We start from the raw sequence: 16,973 nt of genomic DNA, 5'->3' as shown, positions 1-16,973 counted from the left end.
TGCGTCCTGCGGCGGGGGGGGCGCGGGAGCGGGGGGCGCGGGAACGGGCACGGGGACGGGCACGGGCACGGGCACGGGCACGGGCACGGGCACGGGTATGGGTATGGGTACCGGTACCGGTACCGGCACCGGCTGCCGGCCCGGCCCCGCCGCCCGCCCTCCCCGTGCACGCCCGTGCCGTGCCCGTGCTCCCCGGGGGGCGCTTGTGCCCCGCGTGTGTGTGCGTGTGCAAACGCCGTGCACAAATGTCCACGCGTGTGCGGGGCGGGGGGTGCAGGCAGCACCCAGCACCCACCACGCGGCAGGCAGCACCCTGCAGGCAGCACCCAGCACCCTGCTTGCAGCACCCAGCACCCTGCTTGCAGCACCCATCGCGCAGCACCCAGCACCACCTGCACCGTCTCACTCTTTATTGCTCCCGGGCCAGGCGCCGCTCAGCACCGCGCGGGGCCGGGGCCGCCCGTTTTGGGGGCGCTCAGTCGGAGGGGGGGGCGTCGGGGCCGGGGCAGGCGCCCCTCTGCTCCCACTGCATGTCCCTGACGCGGCGGATGGACTGCAGCTGCGGCTGGAAGGCACGCCACTCGTTCCAGTGCCTGAAGTCCCCGCTCTCAAAGAGGTACTGGTAGCCTCGGTACCCCGGGTACTGGTACCCGACCCAGCTGCGGGGAGAGCACACGGGTGTGAGCGGGGCCGCTGGGCGCTGCCGGCCCCCCGCTCGGTGCCGGACCCCGGCCACGAGCTGCGAACCCGCCGGCAAACATCCCCACCGTGACGCCCTGCCCAGGGTCCCCACCGCCCGACTGTGCCCCGCTGCCTGCGGGACGCCTCCTGCACCCAGGGGGCTCCGTGCGGGGCTGGCACGGGGGCGAGGCGGGCAGCGGCCCCCTCCCAGGCCTCTCCCCAGCCGCGGGCAGCAGGAGCACAGCTGGCAGGCTCGGGGGCAGCACGCGGAGCCCCCCGCACCCAGGGACGGGCCGGGAGCAGCGCAGCACCGCCAGCTGCCCAGGGCCCGTGCGGGTGCTGTGCAGCGAGCTGGGGGAGCTGCTTACGTTCCACTGGGCACCTTCACGCTGCCCACGCGGTCGCAGAAGCCGTAAGCCCAGAGGCTGGGCACGTCGTCCTCCTGGATGTCCATCTTGTTGCCCTTGAAGTCGGCAGACTCGTACAGGGAGATTTTGTGGTCCTCAGCCTCCTGGGGAGGACAGCGGGGAGGCGTTGGGCGGCCGGCGCTCGCAGCGACGAGGCACCGCGCGGCACGGACCCAGCCCCAGCCCCAGCCCCAGCCGGAGCCGCCTCCTGTTCCCGGGCCACTCACCATCCTGACGGGACGCATGGACATGAAGCAGTCGCTCCGGTAGCTGCTGGACCAGGTGTCCCAGCGAGGGTACTCGCCCTTCTCCAGGACGAACATCTCCCCGCGCATGTTGGCTTGCTCGTAGGCCACCCAGCTGGGGAGAGGGGCAGGGCAGCGAGGGGTCAGGCTCCTCTCGTGCTCCACCAGCCTGCGGGGCAGCCGAGCTGGGCTCCCAGCACCCGAAATATCCGTGGGTGCCGGGACCGAGCCCGCCGCCCTGCGCCCACCATTCTCCCAGCCCATGGGGGGGGCAGGAGCTCACACCCCCCTGGGCACAGCGACCGCTGCTCGGCTCCACAAATGGCCCCGACAGCCACCCCCGCACCCACTGCCCTTGTCACCAGGGCAGGGACAGGCGCTGTGCCCAGCTGCAGGAGATGCCCACGCATCACCCTGCGCCCAGCGCGCCCCTGAGCCTCGGCGTCCCCACGGGCACGGGTCCCTCCGGGGCAGGGCCACTCACGGTCCAGAGCTGACAATGACGCTGCGCACCCGGTCGAAGCCGCAGTCGGCCAGGTTCAGGCACTCGGCGGTGAACTCCATCTGCCTGCCCTGGAAGTTCTCCTGCTCGAAGACAATGATCTGCGGGGCAGAGGGAAGGGCTCGGGCACGGCACTGCGTGTCCCAGCACGGATCCTGCACGCGTGTCCCGCCGCCTGAGCACGCCGAGGTCCCCCCCGACTGCCGCTCCCTGCTCTGGGAGCTGCAGCCACGCCGGGTGTCCCCGTGCCGGTGCCCCCGCAGCGGCTGCAGCCAGGCTGGGATGGAGCTGTGGGGCCAGGAGCTGCACCCGCACCGTGCCCCCTGTGCCTGGCACCGCGGAGCTGTCACGGGGCACCCGCACGGCTCGCCCCTCGTCCCCAGCCCCGCCGCAGCTCCCCGGTAGCTGTGTCACCCCGGCCTTTCGGTGCTGTCCCCATCACCCTTACCGCACCGCGGGCCTCCCTGTGCTGGGCTCCCGCCCTCCTCGTGGGGCTCCCCGGGGCCACGATGGCCGGGTGGCAGCACCCAGCCCCGAAGCTGGGGCGTGGGGAGAGCAATCCCGAGACCTGCGCTCTCAAACAAGATGTCCTGGCTGAGGGGAAGCGTGTGCATCCCCTGCAGCAAACCCACATCGCTCCTGGTGCTGCAGCAGCTCCCCGAGCCCTCTGCCCCGAGAGCTGCTGCCAGGCAGGGCCAGCACCGGCCGTGTTCCTCCTGCTGCTGGCGGAGGCCGAGGGTCCTTCCCCCTTGGCCGCCCAAGCTGTCCTCCTGCCCGCTGCCCCTCACCCCGGGACCGTGTCCCTCCACGCGGGGATGTGCGGGGCTTACCCGGAAAGCTTCTGCGGCGGGCTCCTCGCCCTTGCTGTTGGTGACGGGCGCGGGGTCGGAGGACGGAGCCGGCGCTGGGGCCGCCTTCTCCTTGTCCTCCGCAGCGGCGGTTTTTGTGGTCTCAGACATCGCGGTGGTCAGCTCAGGTCTGGGAGCAGAGACGCCAGCCGCAGGTTAGTGGGGGCACGGCCATGGGACACCCCACCCGGCCCCAGGGACGGTGGCATTGGGGTGGCATTGGGGTGGGGAGGGGCGCAGCCGTGGGGCGAGGAGCTGGGGGCTCCCCCAGGCAGGCCAGGCAGAGGCAGCGGGTCCTGCCTGGGCAGCGGGGGGTGGCGGCTCACCGCACTCCCCTTCTGCGGCCAGAGTGCCCCGAGCAAGGTCTCACTGTGCAGGGGTGCCCTGAGCTCCCTGCTCCCGCCCCCTGCCCTCCCCGGGGCCTGATCCTGCACTGGGGCTGTCCCGCACGGGCGTGCGTGGGGCGGGCAGGGCGCACCCCCCTTTGTGTGTGGACCTCCCGTTGGCACCCCGATGGCAGCACCGTGGGTTAGGGCTATCCAGCAGCTCCCGCAGAGGGTGGCGGGGTGCTGGAGCTCTGAAACGGGCTCGGGGTGCTCCAAGCAGTGGCACGGTGCTGGGCACGGACGAGCCCCTGTGTTTCTCTCTCCCCCCTCGGGACCAGCTGGAGCGAGTGCTGCAGCCCGGGTACTTTGTCCTCTTACCTGGGCAGCTGCTGCTTCTTGTTGGAGTGAGCGGGCTTGTGTTTGGGGGTGCAGCAGGGCCCCCACTTTATAGCCTGGCAAGGGCAGACCCCGGGCGGGCGCACAAAGGAATTGCGAGCTCATCAGTGTCTGCGCGGCCGCCCAGTCATCACATCCCGCACAGCGCGGCCGAGCTGGAAGCCTCTCCCCGGCCCCGCGCCCAGCTGCTGAACCCAGCACTTTCCTTTGTGCCCGCGGCACAACAGAAGGCCTGACCGTGCCACTTTGCAGCGCGCTGGCACCCGCGGACCCGCGCAGGGCATATATAGCCCCCGCGCGCCCAGACCCGCACCGGCACCCGGCTCCAGCACCGCCGCAGCTGGGCATGGTGCACCGGCCCCGTGCCCCACGGCTGGCCCGGACCTGGCCCCACAGCTGCCCCGTGCCCACCGCCGGGGGCAGGAGCCCAGCCCGGTGCTGGCACCAAGCCGGGCAGAGCCGGGGATTGCTCCCAGCCCCCGCTGTGCGGACCCACGGCTTTTGGCACGGGGAGACCTCAACTCTGGGGGCAGCGCCTGCGGGTTCCCCAGCCTGGCGTTGCATTAACCCTGTCCTGGGTCAGCCCGTCTGCTTTCTCACTTCCCCTCTGAGCACCGCCTATCTTGCTTTAAACTTCCCTCTGTACCGGCCAGCACCTGAGCGCTCTGCCCTGAGGTGCCAGGATGCAAGACTTCAGCGTTTCAAAATCCTTAGAGTTGTTTCTGAGTTTTTTCCCCCAGGTGGTTTGCAATCAAAGCCGACACTTTCTGAATATCTCAGTCCATAAAACCAGTGTTCTCCTTTGAGGATGCTACAGCTGGCCGGCCCGTGCCATCCCTGCTTGCCATCCCCACTCGTTAGCGAGTTTTCAGCACATTTAGCACATGCCGTGCTCATTTCCTACCGCTCCTACCAGCTGGTACCAAATCCCATGCTGGGTTCCAGTGCAGCGGTGCTGTGTCAGCCCCTAGGAAGGCAGGTGGAGGGGACGCGGGTGCTGGGAGGGTGCTGAGCAGCCATGCTGGTGGCAGCTCAGCCTGCAGCACCGCCCCTACAGCACCCGGACGGGGGCACCCTGGGGAGCCCCCCTGCCCGGCCGAGCCGCCCCGCGGCTGCTCTCCGCCTGCCAGCCGTGGCCCTGCTCGCCGTTTGAGCCCCTGGCACTTGTTTTCTCCCCGTCCCATCAAAGACTCCCGGTGCTCCTGCCGCAGTGTCAGCACCGCTGGGCCAGCCCGCAGCACCGGCAGCAGCAGCGCGCCCGGAGCGGTGCACTAAATGGGCGCAGAGCCCCGCTCAGGGGCTGCCGGCTGACACCCTCTCGTTCCTCCCGGGGGTGAAGCGTTAACTCGCAGCCACGCGGCTCAGCTGCACCACCTGGGACGCTTCCCAAAATACCAAACAAAAAGCATTTATCGATCACTCCTCCTTTCCCTGCAGTTTCATCGACCGCCCCGCCGTTCCCGCGGCTGCACGGCCGGGTGCGTTTGGTACTCCGTTACCTCCCGGCACTCCCAGGGGGCAGCTTCCTCACCTTCACAGCAGCCAGTTTTCGTGGCCCTTGGCTTTCAATTTGCATTCATTTTCATGTTTGTTAGACGTATTTCTATTTTAAGTTGCGTTTGCTGCCTCTCAGAGCCAGGGTGGGTTTTTTTAACCACTCTGCCTTGCCTGTGGCTCCCGAGTGCTCATCAGCAGCTCCTGCCCACCCTGCAGCTCCCGTTCTGCTGCCTCTGCTTCTCCCTGCCAGCCCCCAGCAGCCTTCGGACGGGGCATTTCGAAGCCTGGAGGGGCTGGGCTCTGCTCTTGGGGCTGCCCCACGCTGCTTTGGCTGTGGGGCTCTTCCCAGGTCCTTGAGCACGGAGGCAGGAGACTGCTGCAGGGATCCCTAAATCTTGACCTGCGCCTTCGGACCCCTTAATGCCCTTGAGAATCTGCCCTTTGCTTTGCCGTGCCCCAGCTCCCTGCTTGCTGTGATGCTCGGTGGCTTGCTTTTTGCTTGACCTGCAAAGAGCTGCCCTGGCCCCTGGGGAGAGCTGCTCTGCCCCAACACGGACAGCGAGCGCCTCCCCACGCGACGGTGTGTCTTGGCCTGCCGCCCCACGCTGCATGCAGCAAACCCCCGGTGCTCCCTGCCCGTGGTGCAGAGAGGCAGGGACGCCTCCGGTCGTGGTCCCAGCAGAGCCTCGAGCAGGTGAAGGGCTCCTCTGGGGAGCCGGGCAGGCCCCAGGGCGATGTCCCGGCTCCACAGGTCTGGGGTCACCGGGAGCCGTGGTGCCCCCGCTCACCAGGCTCTGTGCAGCTCTGCCTTTGTTCCGCCCGGTCCCTCCTCCCGCCGTGTGCTGAGTTAGGGCTTTCCGTAATGCTCTCCCGGCCTGGCTCCGTCTGGAGCTATAAAAACCCTGCCCCAGGGCTGCCGGCCGCGCCACCTCTCCGGGCGCTGCTCCTCACCCCGGTAAGTGCAGGAGGCCGGCAGCAGCGTGCGGACCCCCTCGGCCTCGCTCTGCCCGCACACCCCACGCAGCGCGGCCCCACGCACGGCCCCGGGGCCGGGCAGCGGCTCCAGGCAGCGGTCTGCCGGCAGCCCCGCACCAGCCTCCCGTTCTCCGGCACAGAACCACCATGAGCCAGCGCCGCAGGACAGCCTCCGGTCTCTGGAAGGTGCGGGAGGCCGGGGAGGACCAGGAGCACAGGCGGAGCCCCGCGGACACCTGGGCACAGGGACGCGGCATCTGCTGGGGGCCTCTGCGCCTGCAGAGCCTCTGATCCGCCCGTGCTCCCCAGATCGTGGTGTGGGACGAGCCCTTCTTCCAGGGCAAGAGGCACGAGTTCACCGCCGACTGCTACAGCACGCCGGAGCGCGGCTTCAGCACCGTCCGCTCCTTCAAGATCGAGAGCGGGGCGTGAGTGCGGGGCCGGGGGGCTGCAGGGGCAGGCGGAGGCGCAGGGTGCCTTCTGCCACCCGAGCCATGGGGCTGCCTCCCGCGGGGAGCGGCCCCAGCCCTGCCGTGGGCACTGGGGGTGCTGTGTGCCGCGAGGTGCTGTGTGCCGCAGGGTGCTGGGTGCCGCGGGGTGCTGGGTGCCGCGGGGTGCTGGGTGCCGCAGGGTGCTCACTCCACCTCCCCGGCAGCTGGGCAGGCTTCGAGCACTGCGGCTTCCAGGGGCAGCAGTTCGTGCTGGAGCGCGGCGAGTACCCGTGCTGGGAGGCGTGGAGCGGCAGCAACGCCTACCGCGTGGACAGGATGTGCTCCTTCCGCCCCATCGCCTGCGCCGTGAGTAGGGCCCGGCGCGGGGCCGTGCCGGCCCCCAGACGGCCCTGGACGGGGAGACGGGCAGGGGGCAGGGGGTAGGGGGCAGGGGGTGGCCGTGCCCACGCGGTGCCCTCTCGCTGCAGGACCACCGGCGCAGCCGGCTGATGCTCTTCGAGCAGGAGAACTTCCAGGGCAGGAGGGGGGAGCTGAGCGACGACTGCCCCTCGCTGCCCGCCCTGGGCTGGGGCAGCAGCGCCGTCGGCTCCTTCCTCGTCTGCTCCGGCGCGTGAGTACCGGGGGCGGTGGGACCCGCGGCACCGGGTGTCTCCGGCCCCGTTGCGGTGCCACCAGCCCTGAGACGTGCTGCGTCCTGCTCCAGGTGGGTCTGCTCGCAGTACCCGGGGTACCGTGGCTTCCAGTACCTGCTGGAGAGCGACAGCGGCGCTGGCGAGTACAAGCACGTGCGGGAGTGGGGCTCCCACGCGCAGACGGGCCAGGTGCAGTCCGTCCGCAGGGTCCAGCAGTGACCGCCCGCACCGCAGCCACCCGGCCCTGTCCCCGTCCCTGCGCGGTGCCGGCACCAAAGCTCAATAAAAGCTCCGTTGTACGAGGCGGCGCGCTCGCACTTGGGGGGGGGGGGGGGGGGGGGCGTGCGGGCAGGGCGACGGGCGAGCGGCTCCATCGCCGTGTCACCGCGGGCGTGCGGCTGCGGCAGTGCCGTGTGCCCAGGCAGGCGCTGCAGGGGCAGGGACGGACGGGGGTCTGTCGGTCTGTCCTGCCGTGGCACCGCCATCCGCCTGTCCCTGTCACAGGCAGGCGAGGCCCCTGCCCAGCTCACGCAGGGAGCAGCAGAGGGGTGCAGTGACCGTCCCTCGGCTCCCCCAGGGATCCCCACGTCCCCCCCCCGCCCCCAGATCCCGTCTCCTCTGCCAGCACCCCACTGGGGCAGCACTGCGGCCCCACCAAGGCGGAGGAGGACACTGCAGCCACCGCTGAGCCTGGGCAGGAAGGACCGCGGGGTCTGGCAGGCCCACGCTGCGCACCCATCCTGCACCCACACACATCCCCCCGCCCATGCACACAGTCCTGCACACCTCCGCACCCATGCACACACCTGTGCACACCCCCACGAACTCATGCGTGCGCCCCACAGCCGCGTACACCCCCCTGCACCCCCCTGCACACCTCTGCACCCATGCACACCCCCCCCGGCCTTGCAGTGCAGCCGCTGCGCAGAGCAGAGCCCCAGGCCTGGGGCTGGGTGCCCCCCCTGCACCCCCCCAGCAGCACAGGCCCCCACCGCTCCTCCCAGCCGCTGCTGATAAACCACTTCTTTGGCAAGCAAGAAAATGGTGGCCAGCTGGAGCTGGAAATGTGGCAGGAAAAAGCCGGTTTGGAAATATTTCTCATTTCAGAAGCACTCTGGAGAAAAAAAAAAGGTTTGATGTGATTAAAATGTCCCATTCCTGACATTTGCAAAAGAAAGACCACCATCGGAGAGAATGCTTCCCGGGGACGGAATTCTCTTCGCAGGACATAATAGTTAAAAGGACAGAATAGCAGAAGACCAGACGGTTTGGGGATGGGCTGAGTGAAACCCTCCGGCTGCCCCGGGACATCTGGGGCTGTTGGCTGGAGGAGCTGGTGCCCATCCCCTGGGCAGAGGGGACGGCGGGGACGGTGCCACATCTCGGGGGAGCCAAGCCGGGAGCAGGGCCAGCAGCTGCCGCTGGGACCAGTCCTGTGCCGCTGGGCCCCTGGGGTCCCCCGGGGACCTGGGACAACAACGTAAGGGCGCAGTGGCTGCAGGTGGCTCTGGGTGGCTTCGGGCAGAGGCAAACCTGCCTGTGCTCCAGACCCGTCGTGCAAAGGGCAGGGCTCTCGGGGTGCCTCTCCAGCAGCCCCCTCCTGCCAGGCACGGGCTGGGGGGCTCCACGCTCCCCCCATGCTGCGGGGGGCCGCAGGGCCACCTTGTCCCGAGCCAAAATCACCTGGGGCCGTGGGGGGGGGGGGGGGTGAAGGTGACTCGGCCGCATTTCCAGCATGAAAATTGAATGGGAGCTGCAGCATCCTCCTGCGCCGTAGGTAGGGCCGAGGCGGCGGCGGGGGCTGCGGGGGGAGGAGTTTGCATGGCGATGTCTTGCTCGGGGATCCTCTCTGGAAGGCTCCAGCACAAAGGAGCCGTGCGGCGGCCACGAGCGAGCGGAGCCCGCCCGTCCCCAAGCCCAGCCACCGCCTGGAAATCAGGTAAAGCCGCCCTTACGTTTCTCTCCGCGCTTTTCTGGATGGAAACCTGGCTGCCCTCCGGGTGCTGCCGCGTGCCCGGGGGGTGCAGCCCCGGGAGCCCCCCCAGGGGTGCGATGCCCGCATGCACCCACGCCCGGGCAGCTGCTGCGGCAGCGCTCCCGAGGGGCCGGCAGCACGCGGGGCCGGGCGCTGCCTCGCCGCCTGCTCCCACCGCAATGCCACCCCCCGGGAACTTCTCCTTCCCCGGCTATAAATCGTCCCCACGCGCAGCCAGGCCCGGGGGCAGCAGCCACCGGCTCCTCAGCAGCGCTGCGGGGCTGGGGGTGCCGCTGCCCCCCCCCCCGCCTTTGTCAGGGCCGCAGCTGCGGTGCGTGGTGGGGCCCCCCCGGGCCCGCAGCCCCGGTACCAACATCACTGCTAACTGAGGCACCGCCTGTTTGTTCTGCTTTTGGTTTTTTTGCCTTTTTTTTTTTTCAGAAACCTCATCAAGAATAGGGCTCGAGACAGGTAAATGGATTCTTGCCTAATTTTCAGTGCTCCCGGAAGGAAGTTAGCCAAAATGATGGTTTGCTTCTTTGTCTAGAAACCACCATTTTCTCCCAAACCCGGTGATTTTAGGTAGGGGCTTTAGAGGAGGGGCCGGGGCCAGCACCGCTCCGGGCGCTTCGGCGCAGCCTTCCCCCTGCAAAGAGTTAACCTGGCAGATGCGGCCGCTGCTTTTGGGGAGCCATTTTCTCTCGCTATTGTCTCGCCGCCCTTTGTGCGCGGGCACACCTCGCCCTGGGAGCGGGGAGGCGCCCAGGAACCAAACCCTGCAGCACCCCCGAGCCTGCAGGACCCCCCCGCACCCCTGCGGCGGGCACAAAGGATGGGGGGGGGGTGTTGGGGCCGGGGGGGGGCTGCAGGGAGCGGGGGGCCGGGGGTCCTGCCACGGGCAGGGGGAGGAGGGCGGCACCAGCGTGCCCACCGCGCTCAGCACCGTGGTGCTGTGCCTGCAGGGCACGAGCATCTCGCCCGCTGCCTCCCCGCTCCTGCCGTGGCGCAGCTCGTGTCCCCCGGCTCCCCCTGCCACCGGGGGGGGCTTCATGCCTATGAACCCGGGTGCTGTGCCTGGACGCCCAGGTGCCACCGCCCGTGGCACAAAAGGAGCGCGTGGTGGAAAATTGGCACCAGATTGTTTTCCTCCCCCTCCTGCCCCCCCAGATATGTCTCCCTGCTGGCCCACAGAGGTGGCTGGGAGCAGGCACCTGCCTGCAGCCACGTCCCCCCCCTGCCCCACCAGCACCTCCCAGCTCAGCACCAAGCAGACCCGGAGCCTGGGCAGAGCTGGCCGGGGCTGGGGTGGGCTACCCAGCGCTGTGCCCCGTGCCCAGCCCCTGGCCAGGAGCCCCGAGGCCCTGCTGGTCCCTGTCCCCCCTGCAGCAGCGCCCAGGTGCCGCAGGAGGGACGGGGGTGCAGCGGCGGGGCTGGCGGCACCTGCAGGGCACGGGGTCCCCTCGCCGCAGGACGCTGCCACGCTTCCCTTAGGGCAGCGCCGTGGTGGGGGGGCCTCCGTCCCTTGCTGAGCTGCGGCTCTGCCTGCGTTCAGCCCGGGCGGCTCCTTGTCCCCTTGGGCACCCGGCACGTGGAGAGGGAAGCCGCGCAGAGCTGGTGGCCTGGCACCTCCGTCTCCCATCCCTGCCCTGCAGGAGCTGACCCCTTCCTTCGCGGGAAGGGCGGGGGGTTGGGGGTTCAGAGCAGGGGACACCACTTCGGGGGTCTAACCCTGCAGGCCTGGGGAGCCGCAGGGACCCGCGGAGCCAGGGGCGCCCTGCCCGCACCCTGCCCGTGCCCCCCGCGGGGCTGTGCCGGGCGGAGGGCGCTGCGCCTTGCTCTCTTGCTGCGTTGGTTGCTTTCTTTTGCAGCTGCTAATGACTGACTGAGGTCTGTTCACACACAGTCCCCTGCGCAGCCTCCGCGGCGGAGCAGCCAGGCAGGACAAGGGGACATTGCACGGCGCTCGTGTAGCCGGTGACGACAGGTAGGACCAACGGGGGGGGGAGGACATGGACGTTCCTCGGTCCTGCCTGGCCGTGGCAGCCCCGTGCTCACCCACACCCCGAGACCTGGCACGGGTCAGTGCAGCTGCAGCGCTGCTCCCTGCACTCTGGGCTGCCCCCTGCACACCCTGAGCAAAACCCTCACAGCTCCCCCCAGGCTTGGTCCGTGGGTTCACCCCATCCTGGGGCTGCCTGCATGGGGGGGGGGGGGGCTGCATCTCCGAGGGGTGCCCGATGGTGGGGAGGGGGCGGCCATCGAGCTGCCAGGGCTCTAACAGCATCTCTGCTCCCCCAGCACCGCCAGCCCCGGGGCGCTGCCCCAGCTCTTGCCCATCCGGGCTGACTGTGCCCGAGGGAGCCGGGGCACAGGGAGCTGCGATTGCTGCCAGCACGAGGACCCCCGGAGCTGCCCGGCCCCGGAGCTGCCCGGCCCGGCACAGCCACCCGGAGAGAGCCCGGCCGCCGCAGGGACACAGCCAAGGAGATGGCGGTGGCGGTGCCTGAGGACACGGGTCTGCCCGCGCGCCGCTCTCCTGCCAGGTGCTGGGGCCCCTTTCCTCCTGCTGCTGCGGCTGGTGCAGGGCGACGGGGAGGGCATGGGCAGGATGAGAGCCGCCCCCCTCCCTGAGCGTAACAGAGGAGGGGGAAGGGGACGGGCGAGGAGCTGGCTCAGCTCCCCAGGAGGACACAATGGCCGGAGCCAGAAGGGCCCCCCGCCATCCCCACCGACCCTGCCCCGTCCCTCTGTCTGCCGGCAAAGTCCTGGTGCTTTCTACAAGTGCCCTGCACCACCGCTGCCTTGTCCTGGCGGGACCCTGGCTCTGCACTGGGTGTATTTTGGGGAAATGCCAGGTTTCTGGACCAGCCTGGAGCCCCGAGGGGAGCAGGGCTCGGCGCATCCCTCGTGGGGCCGCAGAGGGATGGCAGCACAAGCACGTGTGCCCTGTGCGCTGCTGAAGGTCCCGACGGGGCACGCGGCCCCTGTGGGATGAGGGCACCTGGAGGCACCAAGGGGCAGAGGGTGCCTGGGAGCCGCTGCCCGGCCTTGTCTTGCTCCTCAGCACGTGCTCAGCACCCGCTCCTGCAGCCGGCCCCACCGAGAGGCGGCTTCTGACGGGGAGACGACGTGGTGCCAGGGCGCACTGCCCCCGGTCCATGTCATGGTTTTCTCTGCCAGCCCTCCTCCTCCTCCTCCCTCTGTGTGCCAGCGGGCTCGGTGCAGACCCCGGTGGATGCCTCTGCAGAAGCCCTGCTCTTGCAGGACTGCCCCTGCCCGGACAGCAGGCACCGCCAGCAAAGGCTGTGCCGTGCTCTCGCCATGCCTTCACCCGTCCCCTTCCTCTGCTTCCTCTGCTTCGGCGCCCCTGCCCTCGGAGCCTCGCGATGCTGAGGCAAAGGCTCAGCACTGCCGGGGCTGCCCCCTTCTCGGAGCACGGCTCATCCTTGCTGGTGCCGGGGCTGGGAAACACGACTTGCAGGGGAGCGCTGCTCGGGGGGGGGGGGGGGTTGTGCCCCACCATCACGGGTGGTAGCGGCAGATCCTGCAGAGCGATTCGTTCAGGAAGGGGGTTACGTTACGCAGGCCGAACCATCCACTGACACCCTCCCAAATCTCGATCCAGTGGCAAAGCCCAAAAATGCCTCCTGCTCTAGGAAGCTGTCACCCAGGAGGGCACTGCCTGGCTGTGGGGGGACTAACGGGGACCGGCTGTGCATGCGTGCGCTCTGCTCCGTGGGTAACGCACTAACCAGGGCCCCCGGCCCCTCGCGATAACTAACCCACTAACCAGTCCCGGCGCATGCCCTACTAACCGCTCCTGTCTCGCCTCCCACTAACCACGGGCAGCCTGCGCTGTCCTTAAAGGGGAACGGAAAAGCTGGGTAAGTACGGGGTGCTGCGGGGTGCTGCGGGGTGCTGCGGCACGGCACGGCTGGGGGAACGCAGGGGCAGGGCTGGGCAGCGTGGCACCAAGGTGGGCAGCGCAGGGCAGAGCAGGGTGGGCAGAGCAGGGTGGGCAGCACAGGGCAGTGCAGGGCAGCACAGGGCAGCACAGGGCAGTGCAGGGCAGTGCAGGGCAGCACAGGGCAGCGCAGGGCAGTGCAGGGTGCCCGCAGGCAGCCCCCCGCAGGGGCCGCTCGCTGCCGCAGCGGGGCGGCGATGCCCAGGCCCCCGTGGGGGTTCTGCTGCTGACTGGCAGCCCGAAACGGTTTTATCAGCAGAAGCTTTTCAGTTCCTTTTTAAGCCAGTGGATCTCTCTGTTACTAACACATTCCTGAACTGAATTAAACAAACTAATCGTCGCTGCTTTTCTCTTCATTTCTCTTCCAGTTTGTATGCTCTCTAAGTACGACCGGTGATGCCATGCTTCTTTTACTAACCGCCTGTACTAACCTTAACGTACTTGTTTCCCTACTGCTACTAACAACTCTTCTTTGCACTTTAACTCTCTGGTGCTGTTCATCATGGCAAGTGAACAGTGGCCTCCTGCCTGCCCAGGGGACTCGTGGCTGCCGGTGCTGCCCAGCAGCGCTGCTGCCCTGGTACCTCGTGGAGGGCAGTGCTCGGGCTGCGGGGCTTTCCAAATTTCCCTATTGGCCTTTTGTCTTCTGAGAAAAACTTGTGGTTACGTGAAGAAAAGATGTTGAGTGGAAATAGAAAAATGCCAAAGCTGTTAGCAATTGGTAATGGCCATGAAAGTGCAGCAAACCCAGTTTGCGGAGAGATTCCCCCCCAAGCAGCATCATTGCCACGAGTCCCCCAGCACCAGCTCAGCTGTCACGGGAACGGCCTCGTGCTGCCTCCCCGCGTGGGTGCTGCCACGCGGAGGTGGGTGCGGGTGCTCCCGGGCTCTCTTCACTCCCTTTGTCTCTCCACAGTTTATCTCCTGCCTTGCTGCATGCGGGAAGCCGTTGCCAGCACCGTGGTCCTAACTAACTGCGAGGCGCCGAGGGCCGAGGCTGACCACGGGTTGGTACTTGGAGCATCCTCCCAGCCACTGACACGGCCAGAGGGCAGGCAGGGACAGGGACAGGGACAGGGACAGGACAGGGCAGGGACAGGGGAAGGGACAGGGATGGGACAGGGACAGGGACAGGGACAGGGACAGGGACAGGGACAGGGACAGGGACAGGGACAGGACAGGGACAGGGAACGGGATGGGGACGGTGATGGTGATGGTGACGGTGACAATGACAAGCCAACCAGAGGCACTCTGCTCTTGCTCTGCCTGGCAGGGTGAGGGTACTGCTAATGCTGGGGCTGGTCTGCAGCCCCTGCTTTGCTTCCACAGGTCCGTAATTAGGTAAAACTTGCCCTGAACGAGCACGGATTCTGCCGAGGTGAAGGCTTCAGGAGCCCCCGGGGTTGGCACGTGGGGTAGCGCTGTGCAGTGGGGCGTGGGAGCAGCAGCGGGGCAGGACGCAGCCCTGCAGGACACCAGAGGCACGGTGCTGGGGGCGAGGGGACGCGCTCAGCAGGGGCCAGCACCCAGCTCCAGCTGCTCCCTTTCTCTGTCCTCAGTGGTTTTTGCTTTTGCTCACTAACCTGGTGCTGGTGACCTTTGGAGGCAGCCAAGTGTCCGTGGCTGGCCTGCCTCTAGCTGCTGGCAGCTCTGCTGCTCTGTCAGGGCACCCACACCCAGCACAGCCCCCGTGGCTGGCTCAGCACCACTGCTGCCTCCACTCAGGCTCTGCTCAGGCTCTGCTCTGTGCTGTCAGCCCACACCCCCAGCGGGGGGACGCCTCGCTGGGCTCTGGCTGCCCCCGTGGTCCTGCGCCCCCAGCTTCTCGGGTGTGCAATCTGTGGCCAAAGCGCCCGCGGGCAGGTGGCTGCCGGCCTCCGCATTAACCCACTAACATTGCCCCTCCCCGTCCTCAGCGACACCGGGGTCAGGAGGAATTTTTGGGCTGATCCCGATGTGTTCAGTTGAAGAGGGTGCCTGCCCCCCCCGGATCCGGGGGCAGAGGCGGTGCTGAGGGGTCCAGGAGTCGGCTCCGCAGTTGGAGCAGAGGAGCGGGGATGGGGAAGGAGCAGGGGGCAGAGGAGGGCAGGAGGAGGAGCGGGGTCCAGCACAGGGGTCCCCAGCAGGTCCCCAGAGCCCTCCAGCCCAGCCCCTGCCCAGGGACCCTCTAGGGACCCGCTGTGCCCCCTCCAAGGGGACGGGCCACTGGTGCCCGCTGGGCGGCTGCTCCCCTGCACGGCCACCCCTCCCGAGCAGGGGAGGGCAGCGGGTGACAGAGGTGTCACGGAACAGCCGCGGCTCCTTCGCTCTGCCCTGTCCCCTCAGGAGTCCCTGTCCTGGCTGGGAGAAGTCTGTCTGTCTGTCTGTCTGTCTGTCCCTGTTTGAGACCCGCCTGAAGAAGGGTGGTGACCAAGAGGGGATCCCAGCAGGGACAGGGGTGGGGGTCGCGGGGACAGCGCCTGGCCCTGGGGTGCCCCAGCCTGTCCAGGGCACACCGGCTGCGGGCTGCCTCTCGTCTCGGGGTGTGAGAACCTCACCCCATGTGCATCACCCCCCTCCTCCCCTGGCCGGGCTGTGGCGTGCCCGGTGCCTCACAGGGCCCATGGGTGGGAGAGCACCGGGGCTGGGGCACGGGGTGCTGGGGCAGGACACGTCCCCAAGAGCCCGCTCGGTGCCGCAGCGTCCCCCATCGTCCTGCAGCGCCGCGGGTCTCGGTGCTGGCACGGGGCAAGGATGCTCCGGGATCAGGGATGCGGGGCCGAGGATGTCCTTACTGCCTGTAATGTCTGCTGTGAACATGGCAAGTGTGCAAACGCCTCGTGTGTGGTGTCTTTGTGGGGCAGGGGGGACTGGGGAAGCCGGGGGGTGGGGGGATGATCTGCCTCCTGCCCCTCCCCTGGGGGTCCTGGGCAGTGGGTGCAGGCACCAGCCCCCCCAGTGGCTCCCTCACCCCATGGGGAGCAAAAGGGGTGCTGGGCTGATGGGTACGCAGGGGAGCAGTGCCTGGGGGGGCTCTGGGGGGTGTCCCAGGACAGAGGCTTTGTCCCACAGTGACTGGGGCAGGGCATGAGAGGGTGTCACCTCCCCCAGCACCCACAAAGGATGGACTTGGAGTGAAGAGACACCCAGCACCCCCAGCACACCCCCAGCACACCCCCAGCACGCCCAGCACAGCCCCAGCACACCCCCAGCATGCCCAGCACACCTCCAGCAAGCCTCGCACACCCCCAGCACACCCAGTACACCCACTTAGCACCCCCAGCACACCCCCAGCACCCCCGGGCAGCCCCGTGCCGGGTGCGCTGCCGGAGCTGGCAGCAGGCACAGCCCCGAGCCCTGCTCCAGGTGCACGCCCGGGGCCCGGCTCACGGCTTTTGGAGCCCAAGAGCTGCAAGGCGGGGGTCCGCGGGGAGCCGGGGTGCGGGGGGAGCCTGCCCGGGGACAGCCCAGCCAGGGGGTGCGGTGCGGGATGCAGGATGCGGGGTGCGGGGTGCGGGGTGCGGGGTGCGGGATGCGGGATGCGGGATGCGGGGTGCGGGGTGCGGGGTGCGGGATGCGGGGTGTGGGATGCGGGATGCGGGGTGCGGGATGCGGGGTGCGGGATGCGGGGTGCGGGATGCGGGATGCGGGGTGCGGGGTGCGGGGTGCGGGATGCGGGGTGCGGGGTGCGGGGTGCGGGGTGCGGGGTGCGGGATGCGGGATGCGGGGTGCGGGGTGCGGGATGCGGGGTGCGGGGTGCGGGATGCGGGATGCGGGGTGCGGGATGCGGGGTGCGGGGTGCGGGATGCGGGATGCGGGGTGCGGGGTGCGGGCGCGGTGCCGGCGGCAGCAGGTGGAGCTCGAGCTCCAGCGAACCCTGCACGGGGAGCCCGCAGCCAGCCCGCAGCCAGCCCGCAGCCCCCCGGCCACGCCGGGCAGCGGGGGGGGGGCACCCGGGGGGGGGCCCCCAGGGGCTGAGCGCAGCCGGGGCTCTGCGGGGTCCTGGGGGTGCGCCCAGCCCCGAGCCGGGAGCTGCAGGGGGGGGCACGGGGACCCCTGCTGTGGGGGCACCTGCTGTGGGACATCTGCTGTGG

The 16,973-nt window shown here is 69.0% G+C and overlaps 3 protein-coding genes across 6 annotated transcripts; 2 read left to right on the top strand and 1 right to left on the bottom strand.

Annotated features, from left to right (window-relative positions):
* Nucleotides 1-82: 82 nt before the first annotated feature.
* CRYBB1 (crystallin beta B1) lies at nt 83-3,503 on the bottom strand. Of its 2 annotated transcripts, none has more exons than XM_083803373.1 (5): nt 3,388-3,503; nt 2,666-2,813; nt 1,818-1,936; nt 1,050-1,448; nt 83-659 (listed from the first exon to the last, which is right to left on the bottom strand). In XM_083803373.1, the coding sequence occupies exons 2-5, from the start codon at nt 2,792-2,794 to the stop codon at nt 476-478; spliced, it is 831 nt and encodes a 276-aa protein (XP_083659499.1). In that variant the 5' UTR covers nt 2,795-2,813; nt 3,388-3,503; the 3' UTR covers nt 83-475. The 2 variants fall into 2 exon arrangements, with proteins under 2 accessions (XP_083659499.1, XP_083659500.1); XM_083803374.1 differs by lacking the exon at nt 3,388-3,503 and having other exon boundaries at nt 1,050-1,192; nt 1,316-1,448; nt 2,666-2,800.
* Nucleotides 2,817-7,269, top strand: CRYBA4 (crystallin beta A4). Of its 3 annotated transcripts, XM_083803370.1 has the most exons (6): nt 5,742-5,857; nt 6,018-6,063; nt 6,187-6,305; nt 6,533-6,674; nt 6,797-6,939; nt 7,033-7,269. In XM_083803370.1, the coding sequence occupies exons 2-6, from the start codon at nt 6,025-6,027 to the stop codon at nt 7,178-7,180; spliced, it is 591 nt and encodes a 196-aa protein (XP_083659496.1). In that variant the 5' UTR covers nt 5,742-5,857; nt 6,018-6,024; the 3' UTR covers nt 7,181-7,269. The 3 variants fall into 3 exon arrangements, with proteins under 3 accessions (XP_083659494.1, XP_083659495.1, XP_083659496.1); XM_083803369.1 differs by having other exon boundaries at nt 2,818-5,857; nt 6,187-6,674; XM_083803368.1 differs by having other exon boundaries at nt 2,817-5,857; nt 6,018-6,674.
* A 579-nt stretch (nt 7,270-7,848) lies between these two features.
* Nucleotides 7,849-15,714, top strand: LOC310883738 (uncharacterized protein; the record flags this gene model as incomplete). The annotated part of the gene is made up of 5 exons (XM_083804552.1): nt 7,849-8,040; nt 8,743-8,900; nt 9,378-9,407; nt 10,840-10,920; nt 11,235-15,714. The coding sequence occupies 5 exons, from the start codon at nt 7,849-7,851 to the stop codon at nt 11,929-11,931; spliced, it is 1,158 nt and encodes a 385-aa protein (XP_083660678.1). The 3' UTR covers nt 11,932-15,714.
* Between the last annotated feature and the right edge of the window lie 1,259 nt (nt 15,715-16,973).

This window comes from Anser anser (assembly GCF_964211835.1).
Source record: "Anser anser genome assembly, chromosome: 18".
NCBI lineage: Eukaryota > Metazoa > Chordata > Aves > Anseriformes > Anatidae > Anser > Anser anser.
Note: the sequence above shows the minus strand (reverse complement) of the source record. Positions and strands in the feature narration are given on the sequence as shown.